Genomic DNA, 23,980 nt, shown 5'->3' on the forward strand with positions numbered 1-23,980 from the left:
TCAGAAAGTTCTGTTTACCTGATTGTGCAGGTAGTCTGCGGGAAACCTGTCTGGCTACCAGGCTAAGTTGGAGTACTGGTCCCTCCGCTCAAGGTTGTGGCAACATTTCTCTCCCTTCACTTTGGAGTAGGCTCTGGAATAGGCTCTGGTGTGATCTCATTTCCGGTTCACAGTGACCGCACCTAAAGTTTTGCAGGTTCTGTGTCGGCAGCTAAGTGAACAATTCGGGGGCCGGAGTTATGTAACGGGTCTAGGTAGCGGAGGATACTGGTTGGAAGTTGCAGGTTAAAAGGTTTGGGTCAGGCTCAGGTTTGCCTGACTGAACCCGCGCAGGACTCTACATGGATGGTGCCTGGCTTATATAACCTTGTAATTGATTTTTAACCAGTCTTCTTTGTGGGACAATACTTAGTTTAATTCAATAAAGATTATCTCTTATTTTTTTTATTTAGTTCTCACTGGTTAGACAGCTTTAAGGATTATAGTGGTGCAGTCACCTTGCAGAACACTTTTTGTCTTACTGAGAAATCCATACCAAAGTTTCTTTGCCGGACACAAGTTTCTTTGCATGAACAATTAACGGTTCACAATATTCTACATTAGTCCTTCAATCAAGTGGAGAAACTTCAGCTATAGTGTTAAGATGCCTTACAGGCAGATGTATTGTGCTCCCACTGTAAATTATAGCAGAAAGATCAGAGACAGAGGATGGATTTTCAACCAGAACATTATGTATGAAATGTTTGAAATTTTACTTTGGCATGTGTGTTCCCAAGATGAAGAATAGTAAAAGTTGGAACTGAACATCAAACCAAAGGTCTGCTTGACAGCACTCCAATACATTTATGTAGCCAAAATGCTTTTATTTAGCAGTTTGGGGCACAGAATAGTAATATTTCAGGCTTTTTCAAGCTAAGTCAATGCAAGGTCAGTATTAAATTATAGCTGTATGAAGAAATACCTGCACTTCTAATTCACTGATTTATTACATAATATGTATAGCAACATGCTTATTTGGTGGGCCTTCCACAAAGTTCTGCACTTGATATTTGTTGGTACAATATGATCTCTACCATAGTGGGCCAGTGTGATGTTCTTCTGAATGTGCAAAAACAGAATGGATTTCCTTGAGTAATCTTAGTTATTATAATGGCAGAAAGAAAAATGGGATTCCCTCAGAGCAAGTCAAAAGATGATGACTGGATAACTAATAGCAAGCCTTTTAATAATGTCTATAATTCTGGTAGGAATGATGTAGAGTGTAGGAATACTTATTTAAGATAGTTTTCATAACTTTTTAGTGACCTGGCTGGCATTTTTACTGGCCCGGCAGTATTTAATGCCGATGTTATTTATGCAGAAACATTCTAAAAATATACAGTATTTATTTCCAGAAGGTGGCAACCCCAATTATGAGTCACAAGATATAAAATTACATATTTAATTTGCTATTTTGAGTGACTTCCTTTACAGATAATGTAGTTTCTATTCTGAAGTGTATTTTTCATGCAGTAGCCTCTGCACTCACCATTGTACAGGTTATAAAGTTCATCCCACATGACCACTGCCAGATATATTGCTATGTTCTTCCTCTGTTCATGTTCTGCTTTCCCCTTTACCTCTTCACGTTTGCAGATAGCTGGCTGCAAACATAGAAAGGCCCACATGCAGCTGTCCTGTTATGTGGAGCATTCCAACCACTTAACATTTATTTGATATGATCTAGACTGATTTTTTTCAGAAAATTGAAATACACTTGTATTTGAGAAAGTTGTCATGGTCAATAGCTAGTTAAGTGTAAACATGGCAACATTACAGAGATATATTTCTATTCATTGAGCTTTTGCTGAATTTACACTTGTGGGTCTCAATGTGATTACTTGAAAGATTATACCTGCTGGCTTGGAGGGAGAAATTTGTTTAGTGGTTAGCTATTGGAAATGGGTGAAAAAGTCTTGGATTAGGAGTCCAGCGGCTGGTTGCCTAGCTAGTAACGCCATTAAATTGGCACACACGGCTGCTGAGAAAACAAACACTTGCTTTGGCAGTGATTTGTGTTTCTCAGAACAGGAAATTCATATCAGAACTTTATTCTTGTTTACTGCCATGTCAGCTGCTTACTGGTTTTAATTCATTTTATGGAAAATGTGTGAGACGACTATAAATTATGACTCGTGCAATATCATAATTTGAAGGAGTAAGAACATTCCTCAGCAATGAAATTCTAAGGGCTCTGGTCTAATTTTTCCACTCTTATTTCTTGGATAGAATCCACTGTGTATGAAATCAGAGAGGACACCAAATGTTGCAAAGTGTATTCACAAATGTTCTTCATAGAAGAGACCAAATCTGCATCTTATTGACTTAAACAAATGCAACAGCGCATATTTAATTTCAAAATCCTTCAACTCTCTCGTGGATTACACATTTCAATGCTTAGAAAGTACCTTGGACTTGCAAAACCCAGACTCAAACAATTGGCTTATTCCAAAATTTCCAAAAACTGGAAGACATTACTATTCCCTGGTGTCCATTAGTCAGCAATATCATGACCTAAATGGTGAGAAAGTCAGTGCATCAGCCTTCTCCAAATACAATAAAGTGTGTAGCATAACTAGTATATATCCCACTTCTTTTTTGAATAACTTGGCTGTCAATTATAGAAGATTAACATCTTAAATGCATTTTTCTATATTTAGATTGCTTTACTTCATCTTCACTTTAGCCTTTCTGCCTTGGTGGTCACTGAGGAACATATATCCGTAAATGCATAGTTCTACGCCACCCTCACCCTTGTGTAGGCCACATTGAGAAATCAGTTTGGGCCTTCACACATGCGAATATTGAAAGTGCCTGTAGAAACCTCCCCCACACAAGAGGTAGTGCCTGTTTAATGCTCATGGGGGGCATTTAAAAAAAAAATGTGGTGACGTGACCCTTGCTAAAAAAATTAAGAAAAAAACCCCAGTATGATTGTATAACGAATGACTGACAGTTTCTGTTTACGTGTATACCAGCTAGATTTCCTGAGCAAGAACAATATACATAATTTTTTTAACAAGGATCATCATTAGTTACTTTATTGTTGGTTACTGCAAAGTGTAAATTATATTTTAATATAAAAATATTTTTATTCTATTGTTAAATACAGTAATAAAAAGTTCAAACTGTGGGTCATTCTCAAAGTCTAGCACTACTCCTTCCCCAAGTGACATCAGTATTTAATACTGGAATGTCTGCTTATGGCTTCTGCTTACAGTCATAAATTATTTTTAATAGGCATCTGCAAGTGTGTCCGAAATTTTCATCTGTTAAAACATAATCCCTTAAAGGAATTGTTCAGTTAAAAAATGAAACTGGGTAAGTAAATAGACTGCGCTTTGCAGCTCTTACCTGTAACCAGTCAGTAACCAGTCAGGGACTTAAAGGGATGCCATATAGGACATATAAGTGTTAAGTTAATTTGCTTTCGATTTTTGACCTACAATCTAAGAATTAAAAATGTACAGACTGAGTAGGTATGTCCCATATTTTCTCCTGAAAAAAAAAAAAACCTCGAATGCTATTAACATCTCCAAATGGCTCAAAAGACTTCTACCATTGACTTGTACTCGGCAGGTTTTAGATGGCGAATATTTGAATTAGGACTGTTTCCACTGATCAAGATGTGATAAATCTCACATTCGAATTTACATTTGAATAGGGGGATTAAAATTCATATGTGTGAATTTTGACGCTCGAAATTCGAATTTACTATTCGACCCTTGATAAATCTTCCCCTTAATCTATGGAATGTCTAATGGGCACTTAAGGAAGTAAAATTAATGCTGGCTAGCAATACTGTGAAAGCAAGAGAAAAAAGACACAATGTAAAATAAAAAATAATGACATTAGTTGAAAAGACCTATGATTGTATATATTTATACACATTATAAAATTATGCCCTGTTGTAAAATTTGAGGAAATTATAAAAGTAGTAAGGAGTTACATAGTTAAATTGGGTTGAAAAAAGACAGTCCATCAAGTTCAACCCCTCCAAATGAAAACCCAGCATCCATACACACACCCCTCCCTACTTTCACATGAATTCTATATACCCATACCTATACTAACTATAGAGCTTAGTATCACAATAGCCTTTGATATTATGTCTGTCCAAGAAATCATCCAAGCCATTCTTAAAGGCATTAACTGAATCAGGCATCACAACATCACCTGGCAGTGCATTCCACAACCTCACTGTCCTGACTGTGAAGAACCCCCTACGTTGCTTCAAATGAAAGTTCTTTTCTTCTAGTCTAAAGGGGTGGCCTCTGGTACGGTGATCCACTTTATGGGTAAAAAGGTCCCCTGCTATTTGTCTATAATGTCCTCTAATGTACTTGTAAAGTGTAATCATGTCCCCTTGCAAGTGCCTTCTTTCCAGAGAAAACAACCCCAACCTTGACAGTCTACCCTCATAATTTAAGTCTTCCATCCCTCTAACCAGTTTAGTTGCGCTTCTCTGCACTCTCTCCAGCTCATTTATATCCCTCTTAGGGACTGGAGTCCAAAACTGCACTGCATACTCCAGATGAGGCCTCACCAGGGACCTATAAAGAGGCATAATTATATTTTCATACCCTTTTTTATGCAAGACAGAACTTTATTTGCTTTTCTTTGTTAAAGTTTAAACAAATCTATATTAAAAAAAAAAAAAAAAAGAAAGAAAAATTGACAATGGCGTTAGCTCCATATGTGCATCTACTGTACTACTGTATCTTATGATTAAAGACATTGAATATCCTGAAATATCTAGCAATAAATGCTATTAGAATGCGGTTTTTAGTTTGTTGCTTTGGATGTTAAATAACACCTAAATAGAGCAATGAGGTTTATCATTAAAGCAGAGAGAATACAGTGAACAGACTCGAATAATTATTCACTGACAAGTAAAGCAAGACAAACGACAATGTGCATAATTGTCACTTCTAACATGATATATCAACATTTATAATATATACAAATTATATTTGAAGAGCAATTAGAAATCTAGATCTGAGTTTTTCTTCACTTCAGGTACAGTTTAGAAATTAGTACATTTTCTTATAGTTGCGTATTTTTGTGTCAGCAAGCAGGTTTAAGGGCCTGAAGTAATTTGCCCATCCCTGTTATTGCTTTTGTCTTTTATGGTGTTGCTAGAACATGTGTAGGAGTTATCAAAAAACTCATATAGGCAACCCACAATGAATTTAACCTTGGACCATGTAATGACCCCACCTATTTTGTGAAAAGTGCATCAGGGTGCATTCCATGCATTTTCATTTTCCTCTGATCCCCTGTCCCAGCAAATGCGCCACAGAGGGATCCACGAAGACGAGGTGAATTTAGATTAATTGTCCAGTGATAAACATCTTCCAGGCTTTACATTTTTAGATTTCTACCAGCAAACCGCATATATCCACAGCAAGTTTTTTTTTTTCTTGAGGGAAAATGAAACTTCTAATAGGCCTTTCTTTTGTAAATACGCACATAGCTTTGTATTTACCCCTGTCCATCCTACATTTAACTTCTGCTTTCGTAAAGCACACAATGAATTCACTTAGCAAGTTTGTACCTTTAATTGTTGCCCTATATGCATAATGTTAATATATAAAAATGGTTATTGATTAAAAGTGTTTTTTATTTAGCAATATCACAGAACAACTAATGTGCCCTTTGAATGATGTGCAACTTATGATCAAGACGTGCTCTAAGTCAAATCTATTTACACATGATTAAGTGCAACTAAGAGATAGTTGTATATCACTTAGAAATGATTACCTGCAATAATTGCCCATGCATGTCTGTGGCCAACTTTGTGTATCAGAATAGGAAACATGTATCAAAAGATTTATTATTTTAATGCGAACTGCACGCCAACATCCTGTTTTGTGACTGTAATACAGCTGCATTTCCAGATGGATGCTTCAGGGAAACATCTAAATTATCTAGCGTGCAAATTCTTTCTAATTGCCTGCCTTTCTATAATACATGCTTTACTCTTTGGTTATCATACTTGCTGTTAATTATGTTCGCTGTTTTGAATTCCTTTTTCGTTTGTCATATGTATTTTGCATCATTCTGTTTCATTTATTTTCTTTAAGGAAACAACAGACATTATGTATTGATTATTTTGTTTCTTTCCATCCAAAACAATGATGTTTCTAAGTATCCTTTACCCTCTTTTTCGCCCAATGCTGATCTTGCTCATTTGTAGAAATTCTGGTTACTAAGCTCATTTTCCAATTTTTTTTTAAATTTTTTTTGGGAATTCCTAGGAAAACTTAGTTTAATCATTCTAAATGTAACACAATTTTAGTGTGTAATTCGTCAGCAATAGGGCTTGTATGGTTCAAAACACACACTTTTTTAATGTATGCAGGAAAGTCAACAGATTCTTGATTTGTATAGATCAAAAACCTACTGAAATACAAAAGAGAATTTTCTTGATTTTTCTTGTTTCTTGTCTATTTGTTGAAGGCACACCTCATAGTGAAATAAATGTGTAATAATATTTCAACCAGTTTACATGGCTAACTAGCTAACAGCATTCTTATTTTACCTTAACATTATATTTTGCTATGTGTTTGTGGTATTAAAATAATTTATACGACTTTTCTTCACATTTAAAAAGTTAAGAGCTTCATGTCTCCATACACCTTTAAAGAAACAGTAATGCCAAAAAACAAAAGTGTTTTAAAGTTATGAAAATTTAATGTACTGTTGCACTGGTACAAATGGTGTTATGTAAACAGGCTGTAGTGTAGTCAGGGGGGCAGCCATTCAAAGCTAAAATGGAGAAAAGGCACAGGATACACAGCGGATAACATAAGCTCTATAGTATACAATGGGATTCTTGCGAATTTATCTGTTACCTATTGTGTATCCTGTGCTTGAATGGCTGCCCCATGGCTACATAACAGCTTGTTTATATAAATTATTGTAGAGTTTCTGAAGCAAACACACCAGTGTTACCAGTGCAGAGCAACAGTACATTATATTACTATGTTATTATGTTACAGTTCCCTTAACCAAACTATTGAGTTATGGGTCACAGGGGTTATCACTTAAAAACAAAAGTCCTGAACAAAAGACAACAAAAGGTGAGAGTTGTTTTCTTTTATACATTAGAATAGTAGGTGTAGTTAAGCCTACACCAAGCGTTTTATGTTGCTGGAGGATTGTGAATGCTAGTTGAAAAGTTACCGTAATTGTCTGATGGGCCATGGTAGGACAGCTGGCTTTTCTCAAGTAAAAATCTTATTACTTCTTTATATTGATAGTAATGGAATTTGGAATCAAATATTGTTTCTGGGCATAGTTGATGCTAATGGTTTGCTTAGAACACAATGGACTCCAACTAAATTCCGATGGACTCCAACTTAATTCCAGCCTGCATTCAGGGATGCCTATAGAAATAGTATGGAGAATATTAATCACCTCTTCTTCTATGATTTTTTAGGATTCTGGTTGGCCTGAAAGATACAGATCTTCTTGACAAACTACAGATCCTCCAGTTTATTTTGCAAAATTGCATTTTCGTTTGTTCAGGTCTGAAGCCTGGCTGACTAGAACAGTGATGATGGTGTTGATGTCTTTTATTTTCTAGATCATCTATCTGTTGGCCAAGTTTCCTAGGGTGCTCTCTTGAAAAAGATTTCATGATCCAATTCTGCACACACTGTAGTATTATTTTAAACCTTTTCAACACATCTCCCTCTCAATGAGAATGTGATGGTGGTTGTTGAAAGTTTTTTTTTTTTTTTGTACATACACAAGAAATGTGGGGTTTTTTCAGGTACCTCCCTGGCCTCTTCGTCTGTCAAGATTACAAACACATGTGGCTTTTGGATATTGTTGGCAAGAGTTAGGTTCTGGCATCATGGTTGCTTTTTTTCAGTTGAGGTGGAGGTCTACCCTTTTTATTGGCTGGAATTTGATTCAAAGTGGTTGCATGAGGACTTAAATATTTGGCTTATAGTGGAGGGGGCAGGGTTAATAGGAGTTCATTTGTCAGCCTTCTAGAGAACTAGAGGTTTGGATTTGAATATGCTGATGAGCGAATAGTTTAAAATGATGATTATGAGATGGTTATTTGATAAGTCTTAATAGTTCTGGAGCCATGAGACATAACATAAACATAAAGCAAGCTGAAGTAAAGAGCAACCATGTTGATGGTAACTGCTGGAAAAGTTTGCCACCTAATTATCTAGTCTGCAATGGGGTTGGTAATCCCAGATTATGAGCCAGAGGGCTTCATCTAATTCTGTGTTAGTTTGATGGTGAATTAAGGCATTCATCTACAGTGACAGGTGATCTTAGAGGCTGGAGAGCAGTGTAAATTAGAGATACCAGGGTGGAGGTGAAAGAATACAGCACAGTAACCTCCCTCTTCCTCCTCCTCTCCCATCCCTCAATAGCCTGCGGTAGTTCAGCAGTGAAAGCCAAAAGGAAGCAGGCTTAAACCTTCCAGTGCTTTGTACTCCTATGTATACAGGAGAAGTAAGGCAGTTCAGTGGCATTCAACCACAGTGTGTAGGTTTTTTGGTAGGTAGTTGGGTTTGGCATGGTCCTGTGTAGTTTGCATAACAAAATCCACATGTAGCTGGTTGGGATGGATTTACTATAAGCAATGCGTCTTGCAAAGTATAGTTTGAGTGGGTCTGATTCAGGCCTCAAGATTAAATTAGAGTACTAACTTTGAGAGTAGTCTTTTATGTTTGCGATGGATGAAAGTTATCAGGTACCTTTGTGGAGAAATGTTTGTTGTTGTCTTTCTAGCTGAAGTCCTGTAGAATTAAATTGATGTTTGGAAATATGGGTGGTGTGCTCTGCTTGAGTAAGGGTTATTCCCTTCCTGGCAGGGGCAGATGTCACCTTGCCTTTTCTACAGTATTTGTTTTAGGGATTGGATTAACCTGATTTGGCCCACCATCTTTGGCCCACTGTCTTTGGCCAAACCTTTACAAGCAGATCTATCATTGTATAAGTAATTTAACACTGTAATGGCAATAAAGAAAAAGGTGATTGTTGTTCAGTTGCCCATATCCATCCATCTGAAATTTTGTGGTACTTCTATGCGATTACTTAGAATTAATGTGGTAATTTCAGGCATTTTGGTCTACTAAAATACATTGCAGGCTATTCAGTGCATATCTTATTGAATTTAGACTTGGTTTAAATTTGTTTTTGTATAGTATAAAAGAAGAAAAACACAGTGGACAATGAAAGTATAGCTCTGTGTGCCATGGCACACAAGACTAGTCCCTCATTCACCGAATAGCAGTCGAAGAGACAGCAAAGGCAACACAAAGTTTTCTCTAGAAGCTTGAGAATCTGTGACAAATTACCAGCTCTTTCAAATTGACAGCTGTATGTAAACATATGATCCTGTTATCATGTGTTTTGATAGCAGGATCCTTCCCCAGCATTCCTAACTTAATTCTCATCAGAAACTACACCAATATTCTGCTAGGACATTTAGTTTTGCTCTACTTGCTCTTCCACTTCATTCTCAATTTATTCCTAAACTACCGCACTTTGCTACTTACCTACCCCTGTGACAAAATCCACTCCTCTGCTGTTAAAAATCTTTATTATTACGCCATGTTAAAAAGGATAACAAACAAAATCCTTGGACTAACTTTCATAGCCTTCTACAGCCTACAGTTGGATTTAGAATAATAACAGTGTGCTTAAAAAAGGAAATAAAGTCCAAAATCCTTATAATAGCATTTATTTCTAAAAATTTATTAAATGTGTTATTCCTTTACAGAAAGTGAAGAAAAGGGAATATTAGGATGTTCCAAAAAATAGCAGTGTCTGCATTCTTCTTTACATACTCATTCACTGAAATATTTTTCAAGATTTTGCTTTCCTTTAAACCACTGAACTAATATTTAGTTGTTAAAGCACTGTTTCTGAGAATTGCTGCTTCAAATATTTTGATGTATTGAAACTGATCCATGATCCCTGGTATGCGATAAATAGGCCCAACACCATAAAACGAGAAACATTCCCATATCATGATGCTTGTACCACCATGCTTCACTGTTTTCTCTGTGTACTGTGGTTTGAATTCAGTGTTTGGGAGTCATCTGACAAACGGTCTGCAGCCCCTAGACCCAAAAAGAACAATCTTGCTTTCATCAGTCCACAAAATGTTGCACCATTTCTCTTTAGGCCAGTCAATGTTTAACCTCTTCAGCACGTTTTTTCCCCCAACTATCGGACTTTGAGGGGGCTTCTTGTCTATAGCTTGACTTCACATAGGTGTACTCAGGTCACTCAGGTGTACTACAGGTAACTTTAACCCTTCTTTGTTCTTCCTGGAGCCGATTATTGGGTCTTTGCCATTTTGGCTATCTATCCATTCGAATGTTAGTTTTCCGTGTTCTTCCACGTCTTTCAGGTTATGGTTGGCATTTTAAAGCTATTGAGAATTTAAGCTGAGCAGCCTATCATTTTCTGCACTTTGTTATATGTTTTCCCCTCTCCAATCAACTTTTTAATTAAAGTACGCTGTTCTTCTGAACAATGTCTGGAATGACCCATTTTACTCACAGAGAAATGCACTATAACCAGCATGCACAACATTTGCTGTCTTTCTTCTTTAAATAAGGGACATAATTGACACCTGTTTTTTCACAGAATGAATGCCCTTACTAATTGAACTCCCCACTGCTATTATTTGGAACAAGTTATTATTATTAATTTGTTCACGCTATTATTTGGAAAAAGCCTCAATTAATGATTCCATTTCCCACAATCGGCAACATGCATGTCATCACTGTTGTTTCTGTTGGTTTTCTATACTCTACTACACCTTCTAGTAAATGATTTGCTATGTAGAAATATAACTGACCAAAAACAGTGGTTGATCAGGTTAGTGATGTTGGACTGCTATTGTTCTATACACAACTGTACTACTCTGCCTTACATCACTAAATAACTTGCGACCTCACAAGTTCCTTGTTGTATTTTTTTCATAACCACCACCTTTTTACAACACCATACACTGCAATATACAGTTTTAAAGAAGAACACTTACCAAATGATCTGGTTCAAGGCTTGTACTTATGAGTGAGTGCACCAACCTTTGTGAATAGCAGCACTGTAATCTATCCACCTACATGCTGTAATCTTTTTGTGGGATCTCTGTTTTCATGTTTTTCCTAACACATGGCTTCTAATATTTGCAAGCGAATATGTGTGTGTGTTTTTTTATTTATTTTTTGGAATGTTTATCCCCTCTTGTTGTACCATTCAATGATTCAAGTGGTTAACTTTATTACATTTGAAGAATTTTGAGACTGAAGATATGGATCCTGCCAATATATACATGTTATGTGATCATTTATCTGGAAACCTGTTACCCAGAAAGGTCCAAGGTAGACCAAATCTCACAGAAGCCACTTTAAGCAGATAATTGTTTTTTAATGATTTGTTTTTTTTCTGTAATAATAAAACAATACCTTGTATTTGATTGTAGTGAAGTGGCATGAATCCATATAGGTAGCAAAACAATCCTGTTCATCCAAATTATAGAAAAACAAGCTTTCTGGGTAATGAATCCCATACCTCTACTATAATTATTCAAAACATAGGCCAAATCATTTTGGTCCCATTTTGGAACAATACTAATGAAAATGATAATAATACCTAAATTAACCATTATTTTTCTCTAGACACCAGTCTCTGTTCCTACCTCTTTATATGTTAAGTTTAACTCTCTTTTCTTACAGGTTTTCTGAGGTTGTCATTAAGGTGGCCTTGGATGTTAAGATTTTTAAAAGCTCTTTTTAAAATTTTTAAAAGACCAAGCTTATCCTGAAACTAGAGGGAGAAGGAAAGTGTTTCAATGTAGGAGCAGTGAGTGCACACAGGCAATCCACCCACCGGTGCGTCCACAAATTCCGCTCTGGCCGCGGCAAACAAACAGTCCAAAATGATAGTCGCGGACTCCACCTGATAAAGTTAAAGCCACATGCGAACCAATATGTTAAAATTAATTAATGCTCGACGCGTTTCGTGACAATAGTCACTTCATCAGAAGCATGATGATGCTTGCTTCTGATAAAGTGACTTTATCGTCACGAAACGCGTAGAGCAAATCTTCCCCTTCCCGCTATTATTAAATACTATACAATAAAGATGGATTTATTTTAACATATTGGTTCACACGTGGATTTAACTTTATCCGGTGGAGTCCGCGACTATCATTTTGGACTCTTATCCTGAAACTATCCTTTAAATATATTTTAATATATTTTAAATATATTTTAAATTGTCCATCAATTAAAAAGACCATTTCAAGTGGTATACTCTTGTTGAAGCTAGGAAAACTATGGGTAGCCTGCCTGCTTGGCCCTGTAAACAATTCAACTATGGATACATCTCACTTTGAATTATGAACATTTTCTAACCTTAATGACTGATTTTCTAAACGATGTTGTCCGAAAATTCATTAGATGCACGATCGTTCGGTGCCCACTAACTTCGTGATAATTTCATGGATTTGTCGCATCGCACTAAAATTGGTCGTTAGGCCTGGCCTCCTTTACTTATTTAGAAATTTGATACTGCCTTGGTTTGAATATATCTTTTAGCCTGTTAACATCGATGACCAAAGACTTTGTGTAACCCCCTGATTACATTAAGTGTCCAGAGGGTTTTTACTTTTAAAATCCTCTCTTGTAGTGCAGATTTCATCAAAACTTCTAAAGATGCCTTCTGCTGAAGGGGAATCTCGCTTCCATAGTGAGGTTTGCTTTGAACAGTGGCTTGGTGTGCAACTTTGTCGTTTACGTTTTGTATTAGTTTAGCATTATCCTAATATGCATTATCCTAAATGCTGCAAAAAACTAAGCATTTGATACAGTGCCACACAAAAGGTTAATGGTTAAATTAAGGAATGTTGGCCTGGAACATAGTATTTGTACCTGGATAGAGAACTGGCTAAAAGATAGACTACAAAGAGTGGTGGTAAATGGAACATTTTCTAATTGGACCAGTGTTGCTAGTGGAGTACCGCAGGGCTCTGTACTAGGTCCCTTGCTTTTCAACTTGTTTATTAATGACCTGGAGGTGGGCATTGAAAGTACTGTTTCTATTTTTGCAGATGATACTAAATTGTGCAGAACTATAGGTTCCATGCAGGATGCTGCCACTTTGCAGAGTGATTTGTCTAAGTTGGGAAACTGGGCAGCAAACTGGAAAATGAGGTTCAATGTTGATAAATGCAAGGTTATGCACTTTGGCAAAAATAATATAAATGCAAGTTATACACCTGGGGGCAGATTTATCAAGGGTCGAATTTCGATAAAATCCTTCGAATCGAACTATTCGAACGATTTTAAGCGATCGATCAAAGGATTTTTATTCGATCAAAATAAGCTTAGAAAAGTGCTGGGTAAGGTCCCCATAAGCTAACATTGCAGCTCGGTAGGTTTAAAGTGGCGAAGTATAAAGACAAAGTATTTTTTAAAGAGACAGTACTTATCGTATGGTCGAATAGTTGATTTTTGCTTTGAATCATTCGATTACCGTATATACTCGAGTATAAGCCGAGTTTTTCAGCATCCAAAATGTGCTGAAAAAGTCTACCTCGGCTTATACTCGGGTCAGCGGGCAGTAGCCGAGATTGCAGTCACTTTTAATCATTCCTATACCAACAGTTCAGTTGGGGAGAGACTGCAATATCCCACAATGCCCTCTGTTGGTTTTATGAAAGAATAACAGTGCGCCCTCTGTTGGTTGTATCAAAGAATAACAGTGACTGCAATATCACACAGCGCCATCTGTTGGTTGTATCAAAGAATAACAGTGACTGCAATATCACACAGCGCCATCTGTTGGTTGTATCAAAGAATAACAGTGACTGCAATATCACACAGCGCCATCTGTTGGTTGTATCAAAGAATAACAGTGACTGCAATATCACACAGCGCCATCTGTTGGTTATATCAAAGAATAACAGTGACTGCAATATCACACAGCGCCATCTGTTGGTTATATCAAAGAATAACAGAAACTGCAATATCACACAGCACCATCTGTTGGTTATATCAAAGAATAACAGTAACTGCAATATCACACAGCGCCATCTGTTGGTTGAATAAAGGATTAACAGTGATGGCAATATCACACAGCGCCATCTGTTGGTTATACGAAAGATCAGTGATGGTTTTATGACACACAGCACTCTCTGCACAATTCTCTGTCACCATCAACTTTGCAAAGAAGTCCGGTCGATCGCTGGGGGAGTCTCTTTGGCGGAAGGTGCGCTGCTGGGAGACAGGGCTGTAGTTGTGTCTAGGCTTATACTAGAGTCAATAAGTTTTCCCAGTTTTCGTAGGTAAAATTAGGTACCTCGGCTTATACTCGGATCGGCTTATACTCGAGTATATACGGTAGATCGAATTCGATCAATTGGATGGTCGAAGTACCCAAAAAATACTTAGAAATTCGATTTTTTTTTTTTTATTTGAATTCTTCACTCGAGCTTAGTAAATCTGCCCCCTAAATGGCAGTGTGTTGGGAGTTTCCTTAAATGAGAAGGATCTAGGGGTTTTTGTAGATAACAAGTTGTCTAATTCTGCACAGTGTCATTTTGTGGCTACTAAAGCAAATAAAGTTCTGTCTTGCTTAAAAAAGGACATTAACTCAAGGAATGAAAACATAATTATGCCTCTTTATAGGTCCCTGGTAAGGCCTCATCTGGAGTATGCAGTGCAGTTTTGGACTCCAGTCCTTAAGAGGGATATAAATGAGCTGGAGAGAGTGCAGAGACGTGCAACTAAACTGGTTAGAGGGATGGAAGACTTAAATTATGAGGGTAGACTGTCTAGGTTGGGGTTGTTTTCTCTGGAAAAAAGGTGCTTGTGAGGGGACAATTTAACTATGTAACTATGACCTATAGGTAACTTTTAATATGATTCATATTTTAAAAAGTAGTTTTTTAGTGGCAGTATCACTTTACAAAAATGTTAAACAGAGGGTTTTTTGCTACTTTCATTCAATAGCTTTGCATGTGTTGGATTCATTAATTCTGATTACAGAGGCTATGCCTTGTCCTAAATGAGGCAAGCAATGACTATAATTTGCCAGAGATATAATTTTTCTTTTGGAATTCCTGTCAAAGGCAAAATTATTTTTGCATTTTTTTGTATTAAGGATACAATGTTGACCACTAACATCTAGATTGACATAATTATGGATACTGACATAGGGGGAGGAAAGGCCTGGCTGCACTTCAGTCATTCTGTGACAAATTTTTAATGTCTTAGATAAAACTGGAACAGTTCTTAATAAAGAGAATACCAGTTATGAAACAATTTGTTCTATATTTGTTGTCTGTGTTTGCATTATTCTCAAGCCAAAACTTTGAAGATCCAAGGATGAAATGGATGCAGCCAGGAATGTATGTGTATCACAGGGATTGATTGATGTTTGAGATGTCATAGGGCTGTAAAATGGTAAAACATATGATAGTGTTTGTCATCTGTTACTTTGTGCACATTTCCAAATGTTTCTAATGACCAAAGTTTTAATGAACATGTATGTATGTATGTATGACCACAGAGCCTCAAACACGCCAAAGAGACAGATTTTATTACTTATATGGCAGTGTGTCATTATGGGATTGTCCAATGGCTCACACTTATAGAAAAATACATTGCTCACGAGAAGGCATTATGAAAGTGTTTTAAACATGGGTTTATGGGACTTTTTTTTTTATAGAAACATGCTCTGTTTATGGGTATAATTTCCCTTTAACTGCCGTGGTATGAAATGAATCTGGTATTGCATATAATCAAGTATGATTATATTTACTGTATTTGTCCTGTATGCGCTGGTAAATAGGTCTAAAGTTTTAGTGTAACATTCTGTTTTGAAAGAAAAGAATTTAACTTTTTTCTTTTTAACAAACTTTTTTGAAATTCATTGTTTTAAACCATTACAAATCTGTCTCTTGCTGTTGCTTTGCAACTAAAGCATCTAAAACAGGTCTTTATAGATTGTACGAGAGAGCATAGAAAGTTGCAATAACTTCGCCAAGTATTGAGCTTTTCCTGTATTATATAAATCTAATGGCTTCTATATAGTACTACACATTATTAATTAATAAAACATGAATAATTAAATGAGAAGCGCCCTTTACAATTATTCCCTTGTCCTATTTTTCTCCCCTTGCAGCAGCATCCCCTATCATGTACTTCTTTCTTTCTATGGCCATTGTATGTATCTGCTAAAACCATTTGATGCTGGAATTGTTACTATGTATTGGCAAGTTATTTTAGATTTGCTACCCGTGAGAATTTGAAGAGTTTTTTCACTTGGATCATAAGTTCTAAACTTAAAATTATTGCAACCATTATGTTTTTTCCCTAATATTGATTCATCTAGTCCACGGCCTGAAGAAGAGGAATTTCTAATGCTTGACCCTGAGAATGTGGTTCTTTAGCAAGGCCAGAGTGATATCTTGAGGGAAATGTTCCTTATAGATGCTTATATCTTTGCACAGTAAACTATTGCCTTTTCTTCTCACTGGTCAGTCCACTTTAGCTACTGTAGCTCGAATTTGTGATTAATGTAGTGAAAGCCCAAGGTGCTAGCTACCCTTAGTGGCCTATTTATCCATAGGCATCATTGTTTAAAAATGATGTACTTATTAAGCTGTGTATTGATTTTCAGTTATCGTGCACCTCTTTAAAAAAGGTGTAAATGGAAGCAAGCTATGGAAAATTCAATGTTCAACCATTACTGTTTTCCCTGCATTTTTTCCCTTACCGAACTTACTTTGAGCTTTAATTTTTCTGATTTCCTTTATTGGGTTATGCAAGGTCTGAAATGGTGTTAAATAACATGCCAGTGCTTTACCCGTGTTTTGTTTTTCACACAGCATGCATTATAACAGTTTCCAATCATGAATGTTACTGAGCAACCCTTTTAAAATAAAAAATAAAAGTGGTGTAAAGGTCATACTTTTATTGGTACCTTTATTTTAACTGATTAACACTTTAAACAACTTTACCTGCAGACAGGAGTGTTTTTACTTTTCTGATAGACACATGAAAATGAATGCCTTGAGCTCAACCTTTTACTCAAGAATCTCTTCTTCTCTGCTGCTGGAACCAGGTTCCCTTTGAAAATATATTTTCAAAACTTTATCTTCCAGCTCTCCTGGTCAGGCATCCACAGTTTTAACTCTGACCTTTGAAGTGCAAAATTTGCTCTGGATTTTACAACCACATATCAGGTCACCTGTTTGCAGTGTCAGACTGGGGCACCTTGGGCATCTCAGAGAGCCTGACCGTAGGAGCCTCCTTGAGTACCGTGTAATCAAGGAGGCTCCTACGGTCAGGTCAGGCTCTCTGAGATGCCCAAGGTGCCCCAGTCTGACACTGGGGCACCTTGGGCATCTCAGAGAGCCTGACCGTAGGAGCCTCCTTGATTACACGGTACTCAAGGAGGCTCCTTGAGTACCGTGTAATCATAATTATAATTATTAAACTAGCTTACTCACATCTTAGACAGCTTAGAGGATATTGCCACCAGACAGGTCAATAATCAACTTTTTTCATGTCAATTTGCCATGTAAAGTTGACTTTTTGCATATATCTCTAGGGAAATAAGCACTACAGGGCAGTCAATGTTTATTGTATTTGGAAGCTAAGGACTAAAAAATATATGGGGGAATGTAATATTATTCGCTAACGCAAATATCATTTGCAATTTGTTTGCAATGCAAATAAATGTGTAGTGAAGAATTTTTGCCTTTGTGAACCCTTTGCCTCCCATGTGACAGTAGGATAATGATTGCTAAATTCATAGTTTGCGATAGTACGCAGTGAAAGTATTAAAACGTCTAAATGAAAAAGGTATGTTTGCTCCAAATGTTTACGGACCTTCAAGCAAGGTTCTTAATGTGCAATTCAGATTTGCAATACAATAAAAGCCTAATGAAGAACATTACTTTGCAACATGCAAATTTTTATTCGCAAATTTATTCTCTTTGAAAATTTTATTACATTTCCCCCATAGAATCTTATAGAGATGTCTCTAAATTTTCCTTCAGAGCACATGATGATGACTGGAAGATCAAGCATTGCTTCCAGCAGCAGACTTTTTTTAAATGTAATTATCATTAGTTCACTCCAAGTTGCCTTTTTCTTACTTTACAAGTGTTTGATGTGATAATTGAAGAAGGCAGACATTTGTGCCTCATAAAAACCAGTTCTATTAATATATTATTATTCAGTGGTTTGTTATTTTACTGGCCATTGTTTTGATATTTGTGCTACCTAGCTAAGCATAATGATTTTCTTGTACAAAAGACATAAGGAGCCTTATCTGTTTTAAATTAAGACTTGCCTCCACTCCAAAAGGAAGTCAGTGTATAGTCTACAAGAAGAACACAACTGTGTTTTTGCTAATATTTATAAAAAAAAGATTCCTGCATTGCTTTTACTGGTCCAGCTATTACTCTCTTGAGCTCAAGATGAAGTCAGTGTATAGTCTGCAGGAACAAAGAAACTGTTTACTGGTTTGATTGATTTTAATAGTTTAGATTTTATTTCTAGCCTTCACCACATTTCCAACTAGTAGAGATTTTTCTTTTTCTATCCTAAAATTTTTTTTAGTCTACAAGTAAGGCAAATTTACGCAATTAAAGAAATTGCTTTTCTTTTCTAAATGAGTGTTGGTATCAAAAGCTTGCCACATTTATCTTGCACGGTGTTGTAGAAATTACTGCCACATAAAACTATATTTCGGCAACCCCCTATCATGCATATACTACCCATTTTTTGTTGAAAAATAATGATTATATTTGTCATTGCGTAATCGATAGCAATGCAGTTGAGTGGCTAGGATTGTGTAGACTTGGAGAATGTATACTTTAATATGCAAGTGTGCTAGTGGGATCCTCTTTCAGCTTTACAAGTCAATAAGTGCAACTATAAGTTCTTTTGTTTCCTGCTCTTGTTTTCATTGAATTTTATGAAAAGCTTATAACTTGCCAACAGCTAAGCTTATGATCAAAGATTAGATTGTTCTGTACTCTGTGGCCACCTTCGAGCATTGATAGTCCTTCATTGAGATCTGATGAGTACCTTGCCATCATTTTTTTTTGCAGTGAAAATAGTTTAAATTTCATGGTGGCATGTTGCTTTCAATACTTATGAAGTAGCCATACAGTCCTACTACTATATCGACTAGTAAAGGAGTATTTTTTTGGTGAGATTCAAGCACTGAAGCATCATGAGCATCAGCATCTCCCACTCATTGAGATCTGCGACCACTTGTACCAGTAATCTATTGTGACCCTGGTAATTGCACAGTAGGTATTGACTGTATTACTCCTTATTTGGAGCTCCCTGCTAACATGATAGTTATCTCCTGTAAAATGAACTGATCCCCATGAATGTTGCAAGTAGGAATAACACTCTTTTAGGAAGTACAGTATCTATAAATCACACAATAACACGGTAACTCAAAATGTAGCACCACTAAGCAAGCTTAGGGGATATTAATAATGGGAATATTAATAATAATTTTCTATAACAATGTCTTCTTTTGTTTAGTTTTATTAGTTTAAGAACGAAAATAAATGCACAAGAAGGGATGTTGTCGAATCAAATGCAGAACCTTTGGAAGAAGAGCAAAGGATGCAGATTAAAAATTCAATGCCAGCGTGAGGTTAATCTTTCAAGCTAGAAACTCCTCTAAATACTGAGAATTCTATTCTTCTAGTGACCAACAGCAACGTTCACACAGAGCCTGTTTAGATATTAGTACAGTTTTAATATACTGCTTTAAGTTCTCAAGTTCATTAAGTCTGGATTCTCACAGAGAAAGTTTGGCCTTTCTGAACTTTTGTAACTGTAAAAAAGGTTTGCAAAAGTAATAGAAGCTTTTTTTTTATTAAGCAAATGCTTGATTTACTGACAAATCAGCCAGAGATATAATTTAATTGCTCCAGAGACCAGGTTTATTTTTGTAAGCTAGGAACGAGTTGTGTTTATAATGTTGATGCAACTTTGTGTCCTGGTAACACAGCTACCAGAAGTTTTCATATTATCCACTGAGCCTGAATATCACCCAGATTTGTAATAACAATAAACAGACAGACTTTAATAATAAAATACTTTGATTCCTTTTGGCAACATCGCCAAACGAGCGGATCTCTCTGTGTATGGCCACCTTTAGGCACATGTATTTTCTGAAATCTACTGTAGTAAAAGTAGGCAGATTATGTTTATTTCTACTGAGAAAAAAACACGCAAGCCCTTAAAGGAAGGGGGGGGGGACTACCTCTGTTATGAACATATTTCCAAACTGTAGTTGGTGCTTGCTATTTCTTTTTCACAAATAGGTTTCATTTTTTGTTTTTTAAAGATATAAATCATTTAGGTTATAATTCATAGTTTATTTTCCTAATGCAAATACAACCATAGTGTCTGTAGTGCATTTCAAATTGCTTACTGTAATGCGTTCCTTTTTGTAGGCGCCATGGAAACAAACATATGTAGTAAGATGACCAATATCAGATTTTCATTGTATCACTTTTGACGTAATCGTTTTCTCCAAATCATTGCACCAAATATGTATATTCATTTCCACTTCCCAGTCCATCCTGTTTATTATTATTTAGGTGAAACCACACACCCAGTGCATCCTAAAAACCACCCACTTTCCAGCAAGTCCTACCCTTTGTAATAATTGGGAAGTATGCATTTAGTATACAGGGTAAAGTTTTTAATAATAATAATTTGTACACATTTTTCTTTTTAGAGGATTATCCTAATGGTACCTGGTTGGGGGATGAACATAACGCAGAGATGAGAGTTAGATGTCCTATAACAGCAGCCGACATGCTGCACATCAGTACCAACTGTCGAACAGCAGAAAAGATGGCACTCACTTTACTGGATTATCTTTTCCATCGAGAAATCCAGGCAGTCTCCAACTTGTCAGGCCAGGGGAAACATGGCAAAAAGCAACTGGACCCATTAATGATCTACGGAATAAGATGTAAGTAAAATTATTCATGAACTTAATTTACCACATTTTTTGTTAACTTTTGCTTTTCATATACTGTATGCATGTGTTTGTGTATTTATATAATATAGATACAGAAAAAGTTGCCTTTATCAAAGTAAACTAGGACACTTAAATAGACCTTTTTCTGTAAAAACACACAGGGGTGGGTACGATCATTAGATGTCATCTACATTAGATGATATGCACGTATAAACACATAATTGTAACCAAAATATAAAAATATCTGTTCAATAGAGTGAAGCAGAAAATACCAGTCACTCAGGTTACTTTGCATGCAATAAAAAGTTACAAATATTTAACCACAAATAAGACCCCGATATTATTTTGTCTTTGCAGTTTCCAGGTGACCGGCTACAGAACTAAGGGTAGGGACACACTGGGCGATTTGGGGAGATTTAGTCGACTGGCGACTAATCGCCGCGACTTTCCACGACCAATCTTCCCCGAATGCCTCCCCTCACTCTGCGCCTGGATAAAATGAAAAATCGCCTGCGCTAATCACACGTGGCGATTTGTTTTCCGAAGTCGCCCGAAGTTTCCTCGTGAGGCAACTTCGGGCGATTTCGGAAAACGAATCGCCGTGTGTGATTAGCGCCGGCGACTTTTCATTTTATCCAGGCGCAGAGTGAGGGGAGGCATTCGGGGAGAAAAGTCGCTGCGATTAGTCGCCAGGCGACTAAATCTCCCCAAATCGCCCAGTGTGTCCCTACCCTAAGGGTTGTGGCAGATGGGCAGATTAGGGGAGATTTAGTCGCATGGCGACTAATCACCTCTTCTGCGGGGCGACAATCTCCCTGAACTGCCTTGCGCCTGCTTGAATGAAGAATTGCCTGCACTAATGCACTCGCAGCGCTTCGATTTCCGAATTCGCATTAGTGCAGGCAATTCTTCATTCAAGCAGGCGGAAGCCAGACTGAAGGCAGTTTGGGGAGATTGTCCCCCCGCAGAAGAGGCGATTAGAATCTCCCCGAATCTGCCCGTCTGCCCCAACCCTTAGCTGTTTGTTTAATGAGCTGCATGTTTCTTTTCCTTTTTCCCCTCTTTCAAAGCTTTGCATAGTAGCTCACCAATATTGAATTTTGTAAGGAGTGTCAGTGCTCAGTGTGCTCTGGGAAGCTAAGCATAGTGTTTTTTTGCAAATCATCAAGCAGACAAGGAAGTTTGCCTGCCGCAGGGCTGGTTATGAAATTCTGAGCTACCATTTAATGAGAATCTGAACTACTGATCAACTTCACAGATGAAACAGGTATAATCTTATATTTTGTTATACAGCAGAGGAAATAAGTATTGAACACACGTTTTTCTCAGTAAATATATTTCTAATGGGGCTATTGACACAAAATTCACACCAGATGTTGGTAACAACCCAAGTAATACACACACACACAAAGAACTCAAACAAGTCCATAAATTGTTATGTGCAGTAAAGTGGAATGACAAAGGGAATAAATATTGAACTCGCTTATTGAAATCTATTTATTTTAGAAAATCTTTTGTTGGTATTAACAGCTTCCTGTATGGATAAACTAGTCTCATACATTACTCAGGTGTGATTTTGCCCATACAAACTATCTTAAAATTTTTAAGGTTCCGGGGGCATCTTCTATTAACTATGATCATCAGTTCTTGCCATGGAGTTTTCAATTGGATTCAAGTAGGGTGATTGACTGGGCCATTCTAGCAGCTTTATTTTGTTTCTCTAAAACCAATTGAGATTTTCCATGGTTGTGTTTTTGGGATCATCGTCTTACTGAATTGTTCACCCACGTTTCATCTTCAGAAACCTGGTAGATGGCTGCAGATTCTTATGAAGAATGTTCTGGTACATTTCTCCATTCATCCTTTCTTCAATTATATGAAGTCTGCCAATACCACATGCTCAAAAAAAGCCCCACACCATGATGTTCCCACCTTTAAACTTCACTGTTGGCATGGTGTTTTTAAGGGGGGTTTGCAGTATCATTCCTGCTCCAAACATAATAGGACTCATTTATAAACACAGGGCAAATCTGGGCAGTAACCTATGGCAACCAATCAAATGTTTGCTATCATTTAGGGATGCACTGAATCTCGGAATCTGGCTTTTTCAGCAGGATTCGGATCCTGCCGAAACCTTCTGCCCGGCAGAACTGAATCCTAAATTGCATATGCAAATTAGGGGCGGGCGGGAAATCATGTGACTTTTTGTCACAAAACAAAAAATGTTTTGCCCTTCCTACTCCTAAATTGCTTATGCAAATTTGGATTTGGTTCGGTATTTGGCCGAATCTTTTGCGAAGGATTCGGGGGTTCGGCCGATTCCAAAATAGTGGATTCGGAGCATCCCTACTTTCATTGTTCAACTTGCAGCTGCCTGTAGAAAGCCAGTAAGTGATTGGTTGCTATGGGTTACTGCCCAGGGGCAAATTTGCCCAGTGTTTATAAATGAGCCCCAGTGTGTGTGTGCAATGACATCCAAAGAGTTAATTTGGTTTCATCTGACCAGACTGTCACGGCCGGCACCCAATACCAGAACTAGAGCCAAGCACCGTGGTCAGAGCTCTCTTCACCAGTATGTGTGACCACTTTTGGGCTTCGGGAAGGCCCTCCGCCTACTGGGGTGCCACCTGGACTTATGAGTGGGCAAGGCTAGAGTTCTGGCAGGCAATGGGGCACGGCAGGTATCTAGAGTCTTTTGGGCCGAGGATCACGGTTACAGGCAAGGATGAGGCAGAGAGGATAGTCAGACAGGCTGGGTCGAGGCAGGCAGATAGCAAGGATCGTCAGGCAGGAAAGGGTCAAAACCGGGTATCAAGCAGAAGGGGTTCAGGCAATAGAGTAGTCGGTTAACAGGCACAGGTCAGGATTCAGATGGGAGCGTCGTCAGGAAACAGGCAGAGGTCAAAAACCGGAT

The 23,980-nt window shown here is 37.3% G+C and overlaps 1 protein-coding gene across 1 annotated transcript in view; it reads left to right on the plus strand.

Moving 5' to 3' along the window:
• banp.S (BTG3 associated nuclear protein S homeolog) overlaps nucleotides 1–23,980 on the plus strand; it is a gene marked incomplete at its 5' end in the record, with an annotated part of 187,468 nt that overhangs the window by 42,322 nt on the left and 121,166 nt on the right. The window contains 1 exon segment of the mRNA NM_001095794.1: nucleotides 20,818–21,057. Coding sequence (NP_001089263.1) covers nucleotides 20,818–21,057 — 240 coding nt within the window.

This window comes from Xenopus laevis, chromosome 4S, assembly GCF_017654675.1.
Source record: "Xenopus laevis strain J_2021 chromosome 4S, Xenopus_laevis_v10.1, whole genome shotgun sequence".
Taxonomy (NCBI): Eukaryota; Metazoa; Chordata; class Amphibia; order Anura; family Pipidae; genus Xenopus; species Xenopus laevis.